Below are 18,366 nucleotides of genomic sequence, written 5' to 3' on the forward strand. Positions count from 1 at the left end.
ATGTTGTGGTAGATGAAATTAATTTCCCTCCAATATTAGTTTATATTACCTTTGGGAGAGAAACAATAGGATATCGGAATATTGCACAGTATTTTAATGTTTAATCAGATTTGAGCATTGAATCTGCCAAAGAGGTTTCAACATTATTTTCAGTTTCTCCTATGGATATACTGAATGTTCTAGGGCCATAGTCCTGTAAAAGCTGAGGAAGGTAGGCTAGGCATCACTAATGCTGGCCATGAAGTCTGGAGTGCCACAGAGAGAAGGCTGCACGGCAGTGAAATCTGCTGCTGAACGGCACTGTTCTTTCTATCTTGAGATGCATGCCCCAGCCAGCCTGGGTGGGATCTCATAGGCATATTGGCACTTCCAGAAATTATGTGGTTCCTAGGGGTGCTTCTTGGTTAAGTGACAGTTCCCTGGATCTCAAAGATGTACGATGAACCACCTATTATTTCTCTGAAGAGGATTTTATTACTTGAACATTTTCAAAATATTGCTGTGTACAAAAAAAATATATTAAAATGTTGAAATATCCTAGGAGAGGTAGTACCATCTGGGACAGGGTTTCCTGAAGTTTGTCTCCTAAAACATTTTGTTGTGAGATTCTTGGGAACAGAAGGGCTCAATGTTCAAATTAATTTGGTAACTGCTGCGTCTTGCTGTCCCAGCAGCAGAGGTTGAAGATGAATTTAAGCAGATTAAAGACCCTCAGGTGTTCCTCCCATGGTATAGAAACCAGTTTTACTTTTATTCACTTAACTCTTGCTAACATCCAGTAGATTCTCATGGAACTGCCTTTCACTGCCTGTGTAAGGTAGAGAATGGTGGCATGGAATTTGGGAGATCAAGCCATAGTATCCTGAAAATCTCAGGAAAATCTGTTAAACTTTGAGAGCCTTGGAGTCTCTGCCATAAGATGAAGATTTGGGCCCAAAGGTCAGGTGTGAGTAAGATCATCCTCCAGAGCCCATTGAGTCCTGATTTTGAGTCAGGGTATCCTCTTTGTTGTGACATCAGGGCAGCTGCGTGTGGAACTGTGTTGAGGTACTGTCTTCGTCCCCTCCGTGTTTATCTCCTTTCTTAACCAGGGAAAGCTTGTACCTCCGGGTCCCCACTGTCACCCAGCCCTTTCCTCAGTGTAGACACCTCTCTGCACAGCCACACCGGCCTTCCTTTGTCTCCTTGGACTCTACATGCTCTTCTCGGACTTTGGCAGACGTGGTTCTCTCTGCCTTGGATAGTCTTCTTTGCCCTGTGGCCACTCCTTGCGTTTATTTTACAGGTCCTACATGTTTTACATGTCGTGGGTTAAATAGTGTCTCTCTAAATTTGTGTGCCCCTGGAGCCTCAGTTGTTACCTTTCATGGAAATAGGATCTTTGCAGATCTAATATAGTTGGGAAGTGATCCTACTGGATAAGCGTTAAATCCCATGTGGCAAGTGTCCTTATGAGAGAGGAAGGCACGCAGACACAGAGAAGATGGAAGAATAAATTGGAATGATGCAGCTACAAGTCAAGGCACACCAAGTGTTGCCGGGAGCTGCCAGAAGCTAAGAAGAGGCAAGGAAATATTCTTCCCTAGAGCCTTTGTGAAAAGCACCGAGTTTCAGCATTGCCTGTGTGGAGTTACAAGCCCATTTTCAGGGACAGGATCTCAGTCCAAAAGAAGAATATAGAGTATCACTAATTACTTTCCCCTAGGCCCTGGCCTCGGAGAAGGCAATGGCAAGCCACTCCAGTACTCTTGCCTAGAAAATCCCATGGATGGAGGAGCCTGGTAGGCTGCAGTCCATGGGGTCGCTACGAGTCAGACATGACTGAGCAACTTCACTTTCCCTTTTCACTTTCACACATTGGAGAAGGAAATGGCAACCCACTCCAGTGTTCTTGCCTGGAGAATCCCAGGGACTGGGGAGCCTGATGGGCTGCCGTCTATGGGGTCACACAGAGTCGGACACGACTGAAGTGACTTAGCAGCAGCAGCAGGCCCTGGCCTGAATGCTGGGGCAGTAAAACAGAATTGCCCCTTTTTTCTCCAACAGAGCACACAGTGATGAGGCTGTGATGAAGGAAGGGTGGCAGAGGAGGGTGAAGTGGAGGATGAGCAGGTAGGGTTATGGCCTAAGAACTCTGGCCACAGTGCAATTCAAGGAATGTCCACTGAATGTCTACTATGGGTCAACACATTAAAAATAATTCTTTTTATCTGGACTCAAGCCAGTTCTTGGTGGGGTTATACATTGGAGTAATACTTAGCCTCACTATGGATATAATTTCATTTTATGTGTCAAGACTGTCAACCTAGCTATACTTGGCTTTATACAAATGCAGTGTGTCAGATGTTTTTAAAATAAACTATATTCGTCTCCTTTAGTGTACAATATCATGTCACTTTTATTTTATCTTCATTACCTAATAACCTTCCTTTGGCAGTGGCTTCTCTTACTTCTATTTTCTGATTTGTTACAGAGAATCTTTAAATTAGGTCCATTTGTGGGAGGGAGATATAGATATAAGGAGAAAGAACAAAATAACTCTCAAGTTTACAAACTTCTATCTCATAGTTATTTCTGAAATGATTTAGCAGTGTTATCTTAAGCACATACCTATTATTAGCCCAATGCGGTCCAGAGAACTGGCATTTATTAATTGGAAAGGAGAATCTCAGTACTACAGTCTCAGGCCTTTCTCCTGTGAAAATAATTTTTATGTGTTTATTTTCTTAACTGCAAAATCCTCCATCCCTGAGCAACACTGATGGTTGAAAACAAGGATTTTCTATCTTACTTTTAGGCAGCAAACACTTTTCTTTTTAAATGAAAGTTTATTCTTAAAAACTAAATTTTAAATAGAGAATGTGAAGTTTGCATTTATCCCGACCAGTCTGCAAGCCACAAGGCTAAGGATGTTGGATCCCATTTTATGTAAGGGGAAAGCCCCCCAGGCTTCAAAGACTGAAATTCAGCTTTTATTATGCAGTATAATTAGGGCCACTTTATTTAGTTTCAATGTAGAAGGCCAAGCCAAAACAGGGCTACCAAGAGAACAGACTGTGTATATTCTGAGATGGAAACGTACTGAATACTTTCTAATGCCCCCTCCCCCACCATGCTCTAGACATTACCTATCTGGGTCCAGGAACAGGGCATGACTCTGCCCAGAAATCTACAAATGATGCAGCCAGGTCCAGCAACTTGTAGAACAGTGAGAAATGGCCTTGGCAAACTTTAGCTAGCCTTAGGAAGGAGCTGCAGTCATGTCCTTTCTTGATGGACAGAGGGTTACTAAAGATGTCACCACTCTCTAGCAGATCCTGGAGCAGTTGAGCTGAGGCTGTGTTTGCTATGGTGTTCCAACCCTAAAGTACCTTCCCAGAGTTGGTGATGGAGCATGTGATGAGCCCCAGGGTTGGTCTTTGCATGTGATTTTTCACCCTGTTCATTCAATCAGCAGAGCAGAACAGCCTTGAAATGCTATGAATAAATATTTGAAGTTTCTGGGTTTCTCATAACTCCATTTTTCTTCTAGGGATTAAATGGGAACCAGATGAGAATGGAGTCATTGCCTTTGACTGCAGGAACCGAAAGTGGTAGGAAATGGTCAAACCCCTTAGTTATTTTTTAAAAGAGAAAATTTGCAGAGAGATTCAGAATTCATTTTTGCTTAATTTTCCTCGGACATAGGTACATCCAGGCAGCGACTTCTCCAAAAGACGTGGTCATCTTAGTGGATGTCAGTGGCAGCATGAAAGGGCTCCGTATGACGATCGCAAAGCAAACAGTTTCGTCTATTTTGGATACGCTGGGGGATGACGACTTCTTCAACATAATTGCTGTGAGTGCAGCTGTTTTGCGCTTTCTTTGCACTTTGAGTTCACTCCATCTTTTAGCAGCAAGCAGTTAACATTCTTATTGCTTTTGTATACACAACATTAGATGCCCTAGGACGAGGGCCCGTCAGTTCCATGTGAGTTCACTGAATCATGATATTGGAGGGGTTTCGTTCGGGGTCTGGGAAAGCAGTTGGGCACATTTTTTCTCACTTGGCACTCAGGCATTGTCATCTGGAAGAGAAGCACTGGATTTGGGAACCAAAACTTTTAGAACCTTGGGGAATTAAGTGAGACTTTACTTAAACTACTAGATTTTCTTCTGTGGAAATTTATTTTAAGCTAGGTTCTTGTGATGACAGTGATAGCAATCATGATGATAAGATATTGAAAATGCAGAGAACAGGGTGAGGCTCAGAGAGTACTCCATCTTAGCTTCAGAAACAAAAGTGGTACTTATTAAGTGCCTACTGTGTGCCATTTGCTTACATTTCATATTTGCATTATCCTTATTCCTCACAGGGGCTCTAGGAGTAGGGGGTGGTTTTGACATTTTCTCAGGTGAAATTGCAGGGATTGAGAGTGTCTATATCTTGGTAGAGGTCACAGAGCTGAAAAGTGAGAGATCTGGGAAGCAAGCCCAGTTAGGAACATGCTGGCTGGGCAGGAGCACTGATTCAGGAGTCCATCTCCAGTTCTTTTTCCTCTTCTCGATTCTCTGGTATGAGTCTTTAAAAGGGTCGTATAAATACACCCCTTATTTCCCTCCAACTCTTTTCCAAAGATGATAGCCACATGAGCCTGATTCTTTTACTTGAATACTTAGCTGGGTGCTCCTGTGTGGTGGTTACCTGTGCTTTGCTGAATCACCTCTCTCTGGGACACGGAGTAGATGCAGCAGGCAGTGGAGGCAGTGTGGTGAGGGGGACGGAGCTTGGCTTCAGAGCTGGGACTTAGTTTTGAATCCTGATTTTGCCTAACACAATGACATGTCTTGGGATGAACCACTTGAGTCTGCACCTCAATCTGCAGCTGTGGCAGGCGCAGTCTCATTGTCCACAGGGTCCCTGCCAACAAACCTGAACTGATGCACAAGAAGCCAGTGGCAGGGTATTAAAGAAGGGCTGCTATTTGAAGATTGAGCGGCAAGGACATGCTCCCAAGAGTACTATTGCTGTGTCTGTATGGCTTCTCTGGGCCCCTGGGCAGAGTGTGTCATCATGGAACCCTATTTCTGGGCCGTCTTCTGCATGGGCATGACATCCACTTTTATTTTCTGGCCAGAGGGCACAGGTGTTGAAGTGACTCTGGGCTTGCAGAAGGGATTGCTTGATAAATGTCCTGCCTGCTTCTGATGAGACTTGGAGCAGAAAGGCACAACAACAGGTCACCATGATTTAATAGCTTCAGATTTTAAAAAACCCTAAAAAGCAAAAGGAAAAGAAAGAGAATAATAAATTCCATGGGACCAGAGGTTAGCCTTATTTATTCATTGAACTGTCCCTAGTGCCTAGGACAGTACCTGGCAAATAGTAGTTTAAATCCTTGTTGGATGAGTTATATCAGCATTTTCTTTCCGTGGAGTACCACTGCTAAGTGTCCCCATGTAGATGATGCTATTGGATCTTCACCCCAGTTCTGCACTGCTTGCCATGGAGACAGAGGTACCAGAAGATGACACAGTGAGGACTCAGAAACTGTCCAGGTTCCCCACATCCTCTTTCCTGAGCAGAAATGAAGACGATGTTGTTGAACCACTCAGCCCTCTTACTGTGAAACTGTATGACCTCAGGCATAGCTCTTTGAAGATTTTTTAGATGGAACTTTGGGGTTCCAAATCAAGAAAAGTTACTTTGGTTACCAGTCTCATTGTGAATATGCAAACGTGGCCTGATGCTCACACATCCTGAAGCATTTACAGATAAGAAGCAGCTAATTGGAGACTATCTTTCTTATTAATCTTTAATTACTCATTACAGAAGTATCAGAAATTTGCATAATAAGAAGAGCTAACTAATTACATTGTGAATCCTTTATCAGTCAGGATTTATTGTTCTATTAACAAAACCAATCGATTGAAATAATCTCTGTAAGTTCATTAAGATATACAAACAGTGTCAGCTAAATAATGAAGAGAGGATGATTAAGATAATTAAAAGTAGACATGCCAGTTATTATAGAGCAGTTAAGGAAAAAAATTATTTTTTTTTACCCCAAATTGGTCCCTTATATAAAGAAACCCATTAGAGGGCCCATTAACCCTCACTGTACATCTGTTTATTAGTTTTCAACATAAATGATCAGCTTCAAGACTATTTACATAATTATTTTGACATCTATAAGGATTCTCTTAACTTTTTTTACTTGAAGACTCTATAGTAAAATCATGAACTCTGTTCCCTTAATGGATAAGGGGATGGATCAAATATGTTCAAATTTATTTTAAAAGCCCGAGGTCATAAAAGGAACCACTAATTAGTAGTAACTCTTAACATACTGATTGCTTTTAATGTAGGCAACATATATAAAAATTTTAAACAACTCTGTAATGTTCCCATTTCCTTTCCTTTGGCTCATATTCTTCCAAATTTTTCTATATATATGAGCAAATATTTTCCCCATAAAAATCGAATCCTATTTTACAGAATATTCAGCAACTTGCTTCTATACTCATATTGTATCAAGTGTATCTGCAGAACAGAGAATCCCATCCTCTATGGTTTGCCTTAATTTTTTAACCAGTCCCCCCTTTGTTGGACACTATACAGTTGCTAATCTCTTTTTCTACAAGAGTGCTACAATCCATGGACTCGTGCATATATTTTTGTAAGGCTGGGTGTGCTTCTGTTGAATGAACTCTGCAAGTTAAACTGCTACACTGAAGGAGGGTCTGCTCAGAATTAGGAATTATCAGAATCCCCACTAAGTAGGGTGTAATATTTACCGACTTAGAAACTGTATTGTCAGCTTCATCTGACATACCTAAATACCAAATGTTGAGTGGCTTAAACAACATTAATTTATTTTCTCCTAGTTACAGAGGCTAGAAAGTTTAAAATCAAGGTCTGGCAGGACTTAGTTTCTGGTGAAAATTCTCTTCCTTGCTTGCACACAGCCTCTTTCTGGTCTGCACATATGGCCTTTTCTCCCTGTGCTTATGCAGAAAGAAAGAGAAAGAGGGCAAGCTCTCTCATGTCTCCTCTTACCAGGGCACAGTCCCATCACAAGAGTCCTACCTTCCTGACCTCATCTAATTATAATTATATACGGCCGTAATAATATCTCCCACCGGTCCCGTCTTCAAATACCATCACACTGTGGATTAAGGGCTTCAACATATGAATTAACTGGAGGACACAAACATTCAGTCCATAACAACAGTATTTTGAGGGTCCTATTCACTGGATTTGTAATTGGCAAGTCTTCATTTGCATGTCCTTAAATCACCTCTTCCAACCCTAACGGTGTTTCACCAATTCTACCTTGACACATTGTGTGGTGGTTTGTTCCTCTGTCTCCTTTTCCGGTTTTTACGGTGGCAGGATTGCTCTTGTAGTGTGTTGCATGTTTTCCCTATGTCTAAAGTGGTCACTTGGCTGTCTAGAGGAAGACCCCATTGCAGGCTCTTGTGAGTATAGGGGGCTGTGATATTTGAAACTCCACCAGGTTGCCCTTCAAATCTGTTTGAGTGCATTGTTCTTGTTGACTGGATTCCATTTATGGGAGGGGACATTATCATTTCACCCTTCATTACACTGGCAGTTTTCTCTTGCTTGCTGGGTAGATGTTCGAGAAGACATTTCAGTGTTTTCAGTTCAGTTCAGTCCAGTTACTCAGTTGTGTCCGACTCTTTGCGACCCCATGGACTGCAGCACGCCAGGCCTCCCTGTCCATCACCAACTCCTGGAGTTTACTCAAACTCATGTTCATTGAGTTGGTGATGCCATCCAATCATCTCATCCTCTGTCGTCCCCTTCTCCTCCTGCCTTCAATCTTTCCCAGCATCAGGGTCTTTTCAGATGAGTCAGCTCTTTGCATCAGGTAGCCAAAGTATTAGAGTTTCAGCGTTAGCATCAGTCCCTCCAATGAACACCCAGGACTGATCTCCTTCAGGATGGACTGGTTGGATCTCCTTGCAGTCCACAGGACTCTCAAGAGTCTTCTCCAACACCACAGTTCAAAAGCATCAGTTCTTTGGTGCTCAGCTTTCTTTATAGTCCATCTTTCACATCCATACATGACCACTGGAAAAACCATAGCCTTGACTAGACGGACCTTTGTTGGCAAGGTAATTTCTCTGTTTTTTAATATGCTGTGTAGGTTGGTGATAACTTTTCTTCCAAGGAGCAAGCGTCTTTTCATTTCATGGCTGCAATCACCATCTGTAGTGATTTTGGAGCCCCCCCAAAATAAAACCTGTCACTGTTTCCACTGTTTCCCCATCTATTTGCCATGAAGTGATGGGACTGGATGCCATGATCTTAGTTTTCTGAATGTTGAGCTTTAAGCCAACTTTTTCACTCTCCTCTTTCACTTTCGTCAAGAGGCTCTTTAGTTCTTCGCTTTCTGCCATAAGGGTGGTATCATCTGCCTATGTAAGGTTATTGATATTTCTCCCAGCAATCTTGATTCCAGCTTGTGCTTCCTCCAGCCCAGCATCTGGCATGATGTACTCTGCATGTAAGTTAAATAAGCAGGGTGACAATATACAGCCTTGACGTACTCCTTTCTCGATATGGAACCAGTCTGTTGTTCTATGTCCAGTTCCAACTGTTGCTTCCTGACCTGCATACAGGTTTCTCAAGAGGCAGGTCAGGTGGTCTGCTAGTCCCATCTCTTAAAGAATTTTCTACCCTTTGTTGTCATCCACGCAGTCAAAGGCTTTGGTGTAGTCAATAAAGCAGAAGTAGATATTTTTCTGGAACTCTCTTGCTTTTGGAAAGATCCAACAGATGTTGGCAATTTGATCTCTGGTTCCTGTGCCTTTTCTAAATCCAGCTTGAACATCTCGAAGTTCACAATTCACATACTGTTGAAGACTGGCTTGGAGAATTTTGAGCATTACTATACTAGCATGTGAGACGAGTGCACTTGTGCGGTAGTTTGAGCATTCTTTGGCATTGCCTTTCTTTGGAATTGGAATGAAAACTGACTTTTTCCAGTGCTGTGGCTACTGCCGAGTTTTCCAAATTTGCTGGCATATTGAGTGCAGCACCTTCACAGCATCATCTTTCAGGATTTGAAATAGCTCAACCGGAATTCCATCACCTACCCTAGCTTTGTTCGTCGTGATGCTTCCTAAGGCCCACTTGACCTCGCATTCCAGGATGTCTGGCTCTAGGTTGGTGATAACACCATTGTGGTTATCTGGGTCATGAAGATCTTTTTTGTACAGTTCTTCTGTGTATTCTTGCCACCTCTTTTTAATATCTTCTGCTTCTGTTAAGTCCATCCCGTTTCTGTCCTTTATCGAGCCCATCTTTGCATGAAATGTTTCTTTGGTATCTCTAATTTTCTTGAGGAGATCTCTAGACTTTCCCATTCTACTGTTTTCCTCTGTTTCTTTGCATTGATCACTAAGGAAGGCTTTCTTATCCCTCCTTGGTATTCTTTGGAACTCTGCATTCAAATAGGTATATCTTTCCTTTTCTTCTTTGATTTTCACTTCTCTTCTATTTATAGCTATTTGTAAGGCCTCCTCAGACAACCAGTTTGCCTTTTTGCATTTCTTTTCCTTGGGGATGGTCTTAATCCCTGTCTCCTGTACAATGTCACGAACCTCTGGGGAGAAAGTAAAAAATACAATCTTAATAATGTTGGACGTTTTTGTACTTTGTAGACTTTTTGTTTGTACAATTCTAATTCATCTTTGCCATTTGATTTTCAGTGCCATAATGGGGAAGGAAGGAAGGGAATTTAAATAGTGGAAAAGATTTTCCTTGCCCATTCCAGCCATTTTGCATATTTGCCTGTTTGTATTACCTTCATTGCTAAGTGCATCTTATATGTTATACTGAAAATTTCTTTCCAGATCTTTCCAGAGAATAAAAATGAAAAGATAATGCTAAAACTTGTTTTAGTTTTCCTGAGCAGGATTTTGCAAAGTCTACTTAAGATCAATGAACTAAATGATTAAATTATGAAAAAATTGTTGAAATATGAGAGTGATTTTGTGCAGTTGAAGTTAAAATTTAAGGTCAAACCACTGGTGCATGAAGAGAGATGTTTCTGACAAGAGAAAAGCCATATTTTTCTGATTCACTTTGAAGTCTAACTCCAAGCCATGCATTAAATTAACAATATTATCATAAAAATGAGAGTGCTAATTCTGTTCCATGCTGAAATTTGAAAAATGATTTTACAGAAGCCTAAGCCATGCATTAAATGAACACAGTATTAACTGGGCTGATATTGTTAAATCAATTTAAATGCCTCCTGTAGGCCGTGTTTGTGCAGAGTTGAATAGAGAAGAGCGTCATTTGTTAGTTCAACTCAGAACTTTCTGGTGCCCTGGTTTTAATTTGCAGATTTTCTTCAGAGCTGTTTCTCCAGTGCTTTGCCTGCTGTGGATTTGCTTTTTAAAGTAATCGATTCCGTATTAAAAGTATAAGGGTGGTATTTTCTTTCGGTGCTCATTTGTTCTGTATTGCTAATTATGTCCAGTTGTGTTTCAAATTACACAAGAAGCTTTTGTAATGCAAAAGATCCCTGGGATGCCCTGTGTTGGTGAAAATATTGTGGGTTCATCTGCTTCATTGCATAATCTCTACACATTTTCATTCTAAAGGTTATTTAATCAAAAGTGCATCAATAAAGCCATAAAGTATTTAATAGAGTTCCAGCAGTTCTGCATCACTTTCTTGCATTGTATAATCAGGCAGTATTTTAACTCTATGCTTTTTTGGTTTATGTTTTGTGCCACTTAAGATTCTCTAAAATGTACCGATTTACTTCCTTTGCATTTTACATCTGTTTTTTGAAGAGGCTAGAGATTCTCATCATATTATTTTATTTATTTTTTTGTTTTTGTGTCAACTTTTTTTCTTCTTTAGGCTTTGTTTCTAATCTTTTCCATCAGGAATCTTTAATTTTGCCTTTAATTTCTTTGTTCTGGTTATTTACTTATTCAGCAAATGCTATTGAGTGCTATGTGTTAAGTACTGGGGCTGCTTTGAGTGCTATGAGTTAAGTACTGGGGCTGCTTTGGTAGGTAAGGAAGACTGGTTTTCTTCCCACATGAGCTTCAAGGTTTTGGGTTTGTATGTGTGGAGTGTGGATGCAGCCAGGAAGAAAGAAGTTGCTCACAGTCGAGTGTAGACAGAGCAGTCTCAGAGAAGGGCAGGATAGTGGGGAGGCTGAGAGAGCACAGAGCTGGGACATGCAGCCAGCTAGGGACTCAGTGTTGGCTTCTTGGAATAAGCGATGATGAAGTGAACACTTTAAGACAGATAGGCTTTAACCAGGAGTATGCAGTGAGGTAGGGCAGGAAAAATAGCAAACAATTGAGGAGGAAAGTGCTGTTTTCAAATTGTAATAAATCCTCTCCCACCCCCAGGAAGTATAGACCTGGCTGGCTTGACCGAAAGGAGTTCAGTGACTGGATGTAGTGGACTAGGGGGTGAGTGTGGGAAGCAGAGAGAACGGATGAGTGGGGGTGATGTGGAAAAGAATGGTACTGGGTTGAGAGGGTCGGTGCAGATCAGTCTGTGTGTTCAGCCAGGTAGAGGAACTAGCACATCCCCTGGAGTCAGGGAAGAAGTCTGAGCTGCAGGGTGACACGTCCATGTGTTCCCTAAAGCCTCTCCCTTCTTCATGAGGCTTTTCCTCAGTCTCTTTTATAGGCAGTTGGTCATCTTGTTCTGTTAGGCCTGAGAGATGCGTTGCTTTCATTGATCACCTCCAGCTTCCAACGTTAAGCAGGATTTTGAATCCCCAGTATCATGCAGAGGCCACAGTAACCTGCCCTTTGCTGTCTAGTCTCTGGGCTGAAATTTACACAAGCCAGCATGTGACATGATTCTGCACCAATGCTAAAGCTTCCATGAATCTTTGCTGGTGAACCCAACCCATTCATTCTTTGTTTTTAGATTCTTCTCCCCAAAGTTCTGGCCATTCATTGAATGAAACTTGGCTTTCCTCTTTTACATCATCGTTAAAATTCCCATTGAGGTTTTTGCTGTGTCCTTAAAATGAGAGATTTGGGAGTACTTCCAGAGATTGGTAAAAAGGAAAGAAAAGGCAGATAGTGATGTATCCCTTGCTGCCAGAGTGTAGAGTTTGGTGGATGGCCTGAAGAGAGAGTAGTGGGTTGTAGCCTGACATATGAAGAATAACATGGGTTTCTTTTGAGCAACCCTCCCCACCCCCTGCCTTTTTTTTGGGTGGACTGTGGGCACTTTTCTGGTAGTTCAGATGGTAAAGAATCTGCCTGTGGTGCAGGAGATCTGCCTTCAATTCCTGGGTCAGGAAGATCCCCTGGATAAGGGAATGGCAACCCATTCCAGTATTCTTGCCTGGAGAATCCCATGGACAAAGAAGCCTGGCAGGCTGTAGTCCATGGTGTTGCAAAGAGTCAGACATGACTGAGCAACTAACACTTATTTAGTTATGACAACGTCACAGATAAGTACTTTTTATTGTGAAAACGAAAAGCATATATTATTGAGCACATTCTTTTACTAATAAAAGTAAGAGGAAATGTTTCCATGATTACTCCACAGTTATGATCATGGGCCAATTTAGCCAGTGTTTGATATCTGTGACACATGGCAAATGCTTAGTTAATATTCAAGAGGGAAACGAACAAAGGATTTCATTGCAGATACCTTCCTACGAGGGGATTTGTCAGTAGGCCACCAGCACTGTCTTGGCTCCCTGTCTGCCAAAGACCCAGGTTATTGGGAGGGTTCAGAGTTTGGCAAGGAATGGGGCAGCGTGCAGCTGCACAGTGTGGTGTTTTCTGTCTCAAGTGTTTCGAGTCACCTGTGCATAGTGGAGCAGTACTTCTTTCCACCATAACGGTGTCTGTGCTGTCTAGGGAGGGCAGGGGCATGTGAGCCCTGTTTCCAAGAGTAGGCATTGGTCATTGCCCACCTCTTTCCTACTTACCACCTCCTGTATAGCCTGTCTGTCAGTCTTCTATGAAGCACACAGTACAGTCACATATATATTTTCTTTCTTTCTTGGTCTCACGCACCCACACACTTTCTTTCTCTTTCTTCCATGAGGGTTCTGTGTTGACTCTTCACTGAACCATCTCATTTCATCCTCACAGTAAGTTCATGAGAGATGTTGGTAACAACCCCCATTCCCCTAATATAAGCACTGACTCTAAAAGAGCAGAGATGCTTTAGCCAAGATCACCTAGCTAGTGTGTGTCTGAGCCCAGGTTTGAACCCACCCTGTTTGCCCCGGTTGCTTTAGCTCTACACTCTACCCTTGTGTCAATCAGAGGAGAAGAGCCAACCAGGCAGGTGAAAGGAAGAAGGAAACTGACAGCGACTGATATCTTGAGTCTGTGTGGCAGATTCTAAGCTCTTTAAAGAGTGAAAGTTCTTTGTCACCATGAGATTAGTGGGCTGGCTGGACCATCTCTAGGGCTGCCTTGGCTCTCTCCTATCCTCCTAAGAGACTCCTTCCATTTTCCAGAAACTTGCAGGAAAGACTCAAAAGTTTGAGGAGAGATGGAGGTGGTTGAGTGCCTCCCTAGGGTTCACTCCTAGTCATGGGAGGGAGCCAGAGCAAATGGCAGAACATTATTGCATTTGGCCAATGATTATGTGGTCTTATTCAGTGGCTTAGTGGTAAAGGATCTGCCTGCAATGCAGGAGTCACAGAAAACACAGGTTCAGTCTCGGGGTTGGGAAGATCCTCTGGAGGAGGGCATAGCAACCCACTCCAGTATTCTTACCTGGAGAATCCCATGAGCAGAGGAGCCTGGAGGACTACAGTCCATGGGGTCACATAGAGTCAGACAGAAATGAAATGACTTAGTATGCATGTAGGCAGTGATTATGTGCATTGCATCCTTTTCTATAAGACCACTGATACTAATTGTTTAAGTAGAGATGAAGGAGGACTGAAGGAAGCCATTGTATCTTAGGAGTGGAGGTGACCAGATCTTTATCGTAAATCGACTCGGCCATCTCACATCCCTATTTCAAAAAGTAGAAATATAGGGGACATCCATTAAAATGCAGAAATGGAAAGTTTTCCAAATGGAGAGCTGCTGGGAGCCTGGGAGTAGCTCTGCACATAGGGTACTCTGGGTGTCCCCCTCTGGAGGAGTGCTGGGTACCATGGTGAGCATGCACAGCCATGGGCCTCTTTGGCACAGCCTCCTGGTGTGTGCTGTTCCCTCCCATGGACAGCTGAGCCCAGCTCCCTTTGGTGATACAGTCCAGATTGCTCAGCATAGTTTTGTCCTGATGCAGTCAAGGGAAATTAGTTAACTGCAAGCTTGGATGATGCCACTAACAAGCTGGCAGGGGTTCAGAAGAGCAGATTCCTCCATTGTGGCCACGACTTGTACAGTGACAGTGAGCATGGTTTTGATTACTGCGCATGTTCCTCCTTGATGAGGGCAAGAACTTCTTGGTCTTCTTTTTGTAAGCCCCCACTGCGGCCCCCCACATATACAGGCCTTTACATAGCAAAGCAATTTCAGGTATTTTGCCTTGTCAGATCTTCACAGGGGCCTGTGGAGGGTTAGCAGAAAGTGAATTAGCACCTTATACACAAGAATCTGGGATCAGAGATGTTTAGCGACTTCCCCAAGGCCACACAGGATTTGGACCCAAGAGTTCTGACTCTTGCCTCAGATTATGTAACCCTAAGAGTCAATATTGTGAATGTGTTTCAGGCAAAATATAGATAAAGTTTTAAAATTTACCTGGAAAATGTAGTTGAAAAGTTTTGGGCTGTAAGTTACGGAACAACTGAATGAAAGTTGCTTCATTATATAGTCATGTCATAATCTCATGGAAGAGGCCTCAAGTAGAGCAACTGCAGTTTGGCACAGTGGTTCAACAGTGTCAACAAGGACCCACACTGGGTCTATCTTCCTGCTCTGTCTTCCTTGGGCCTTGCTGTCCATTTTTAACCTTGTCAACCTTTGCAACCTCATGGTTGCAAAATAGCTGCTGCAGCTCCACAGTAGCATCCCAAGAGGGAAAGAAGGCAGTGGATATAGAATTCTGAGTTTAATGGAGAGAAAAAAAGTTTATGGAAACTGCCCAGAAAACTTACCTCTTGTGTTTTATTGGCTAGAAATGGATTACTTGACCACTCCCAGTTGCAGGACATGTTATGAAGTTCTGTATCCAACAGAGGGGGACCAAATACCTGTGATTGACTAAGAATAATTATGCTTCAAAAATAAAAGGAATTAAGCTTTAGGAATGTACATATCATCACCTTAGACCAAATCAGTCAACAGAGGCTGCTTCCCAGAGGAAGTAAGAATGAGGTGGCCCAGACGATGAATAGGCACCATTTGGGAGATGCCAAAGGAGAACTTCAGGCAGGAGGCCCAGTGGTGGAAGGCCTGAAGGTAAAGATGGGTCATCTCAGAGGACAGGAAGGGAATTAGGACTGCCCAGTGCTGAGTTTATGGGGAGGGCTAATGGGTGAAGATGATAGAAAGGTTAATGGGGCCAAGTGTGCAGAGCCCTGCCAAGCCCTAGGAATGTTCCTCTGCAGAGCAAAGGGGAGCTCTGAATTGCATTGACAAGAGAGGGCATGATTAGATTTGTGTCTTGAAATGTCCCAGTCTAGCTACAATGCAGAGTATCATGCTTGATGAGAAAAATTAAAATAAGAACACTCAAATGTTTTCTTCCTAGTTGTGAGCTTTGGACAAAAACAAAGCTTTATTATCTGGGTATTCTGGAATCAAAAAAGATTCCTGGCATTGGTCGTGTGGACAGTGGTGTCACTACATGTGTGTCCTGCTCTGACTAATACCACAAAGCCTCCTATAGGGTAACATCAAGATCTCTGCTTTCCAACCTTCTGTCCTCACTCATATGTGACCTGCATATGGGTTCCTTGGTTCCATGAAACCAAAGGCAGGAGCTAGGGTCATATCCACCCAAGTTTGGAATGCTGTTTAGATCTCAGCTGGACCATGTGCTGTCAGCCATATCCCGGGAACCCCTGTGTTTGGAGTTACCCCTGAAGGATTATCAGTTAACTGTGTGCACTCTGGTCACTGTCATCCACCAACATGTGCTTTATAAGTGTCCCACTCAAACAGGAAATGAATAAAGTCTGTCTTTGCACTTACACACAGTTTTTTAAATAGGGCCACCAATTGAGAAAGTCACCTTACAGAAATGAGCCTGTGATCATGCTGCTTTTTTGTTTGTATGTGTTATGTTTAAATTGTTGTTTACCCTTCATATGCTTAATTGTTTACTTTTGACTGTTTCTTCCCTTTGCAGTATAATGAGGAGCTTCACTACGTGGAACCTTGCCTGAATGGAACATTGGTGCAAGCTGACAGGACAAACAAAGAGGTAAGGCCTGCTGCTGGACAGGTGCCTGGCACACCCACCTCCCTCACAGTGATCACTTACAATAATTCTGTCCTAGTTTTTAGAAATTCATCAAATGTACTGCCCTTTCATTAAGGGCCTTGGAACCCAAGTGTGTAGAACATTTATGAAGAGACCTAAATAAAATCATGGCAGTGAAATATATTGAGTTTAGATGCTCACTGGTTATGAAACATTCACATTGATTTTCTTTTTCTTTTGCTCTAAGCATACCCTGTGTTGTGCTTTTCATCCATATTGACATCACTGAAAGTATACAGCTCTTGATGAGATTTCAAAGAAATTTGAACCCACTTGCTATATCTCTTCTTGCACTAAGTAAAAGTGATTAAGTAACTGTTGGGAAATATTGGGGTAACTTCCTGGATTAGAAGGTAAGCTTTACAAGGATAGGGACTGTGTTACTTTCGACTGTATCCTTAATGCTCTGAGCATTGCCTGCTCCATAAATATATTGTCTGAAACAAAATAAAGGTATGTTAATGGAATAGACTTTATTTTTTGGGGCTCCAAAATCACTGCAGATGCTGATTGCAGCCATGAAATTAAAAGACGCTTACTCCTTGGAAGGAAAGTTATGACCAACCTAGATAGTATATTAAAAAGCAGAGACATTACTTTGCCAACAAAGGTCCGTCTAGTCAAGGCTATGGTTTTTCCAGTGGTCAGGTATGGATGTGAGAGTTGGACTGTGAAGAAGGCTGATCGCCGAAGAATTGATGCTTTTGAACTGTGGTGCTGGAGAAGACTCTTGAGAGTCCCTTGTACTGCAAGGAGATCCACCCAGTCCATTCTGAAGGAGATCAATCCTGGATGTTCATTGGAAGGACTGATGCTAAAGCTGAAACTGCAATACTTTGGCCACCTCATGCGACGAGTTGACTCACTGGAAAAGACTCTGATGCTGGGAAGGATTGAGGGTGGGAGGAGACGGGGACGACAGAGAATGAGATGGCTGGATGGCATCACCGACTCGATGGACATGAGTTTGAGTGAACTCTGGGAGTTGGTGATGGACAGGGAGGCCTGGCGTGCTGTGATTCATGGGGTCGCAAAGAGTTGGTCACGACTGAGCGACTAAACTGAACTGAATGGAATGAAAGTTTCCTTTACAATTAGAGCATTCCTGGAAAATTTCCAAGATATATTTCTATGAAAGTCTGTTTTCCTTTGGCCACCTTTAAATATGTCATTGCCATCATCACAGCCATCACCAGTTACCTGCACAGGGCCAGGTGACAATTTAGGTTGAAAGTGTAGCTGTGGCTGCAAAAATATCATACCTCCTGAGACTCAACACTGCCATCACTCAGTTGATTTGGTTGTACATGCCATGTGGGTACAATAGAATAATGCTCCTCCTCTAGAGAGGAGGTATGTCTTAGGCAATGGTCAAGGTAGCACTCTGTGACATTCTATGCATGTGCTAGGAAGGACTGCCTGCCCACTGGGGAGGGATTGCCATTGGTGCTATGCCAGATGCAGGGAGTAGAAGTGTGGGCATCTCTGAGGGAGTGAGCATAGAGGATTGCGAGAAATTCATTACAGCTGGAACACAGAGTGAGAAGGAGAAGTTCTACCAGAGTTAATATCCAACCTTCTATTTGAGGGAGACGCAATAATAAGCTTTGCTTTTAGGAAAGAGAAGCAAGTACATTGTAGTTCAAAGAACAAGTGTATCCAGGGACTGTTTGTTTATGGTTATTTTTTAGGGTAAGGTAGGAAAAAATAATACTTGCAGCCAAATTTCTCTAGGGACTTTCTCTTTTTTCAGCCATTGCCTGGGTCAACAGTTCAACCCCTTACCAATTTTGTAGCATTGGAATATCTTCCAGAGTCTTATGAAGGTGGCCAGTAATGGTGCTTGCAACAATAAATAGAAAAGATGCTTAAAATGCTTCCTTCGGGTGGATTCCTAGATATACACAGACAGTGTGATATTTGGAGATATGGAGTCTTATGAATGAAAAAATTAT

The 18,366-nt window shown here is 42.5% G+C and overlaps 1 protein-coding gene across 1 annotated transcript in view; it reads left to right on the forward strand.

Moving 5' to 3' along the window:
* CACNA2D3 (calcium voltage-gated channel auxiliary subunit alpha2delta 3) overlaps positions 1–18,366 on the forward strand; it is a 902,079-nt gene that overhangs the window by 453,221 nt on the left and 430,492 nt on the right. Inside the window, exons 7-9 of the mRNA XM_055414097.2 lie at positions 3,533–3,593; positions 3,688–3,838; positions 16,277–16,351. Coding sequence (XP_055270072.2) covers positions 3,533–3,593; positions 3,688–3,838; positions 16,277–16,351 — 287 coding nt within the window. The remainder of the gene's footprint in view (positions 1–3,532; positions 3,594–3,687; positions 3,839–16,276; positions 16,352–18,366) is intronic.

The sequence above is a fragment of the Moschus berezovskii genome, chromosome 24 (genome assembly GCF_049115385.1).
Source record: "Moschus berezovskii isolate FMDL1 chromosome 24, NW_MosBer_1.0, whole genome shotgun sequence".
In the NCBI taxonomy this organism is placed as follows: domain Eukaryota; kingdom Metazoa; phylum Chordata; class Mammalia; order Artiodactyla; family Moschidae; genus Moschus; species Moschus berezovskii.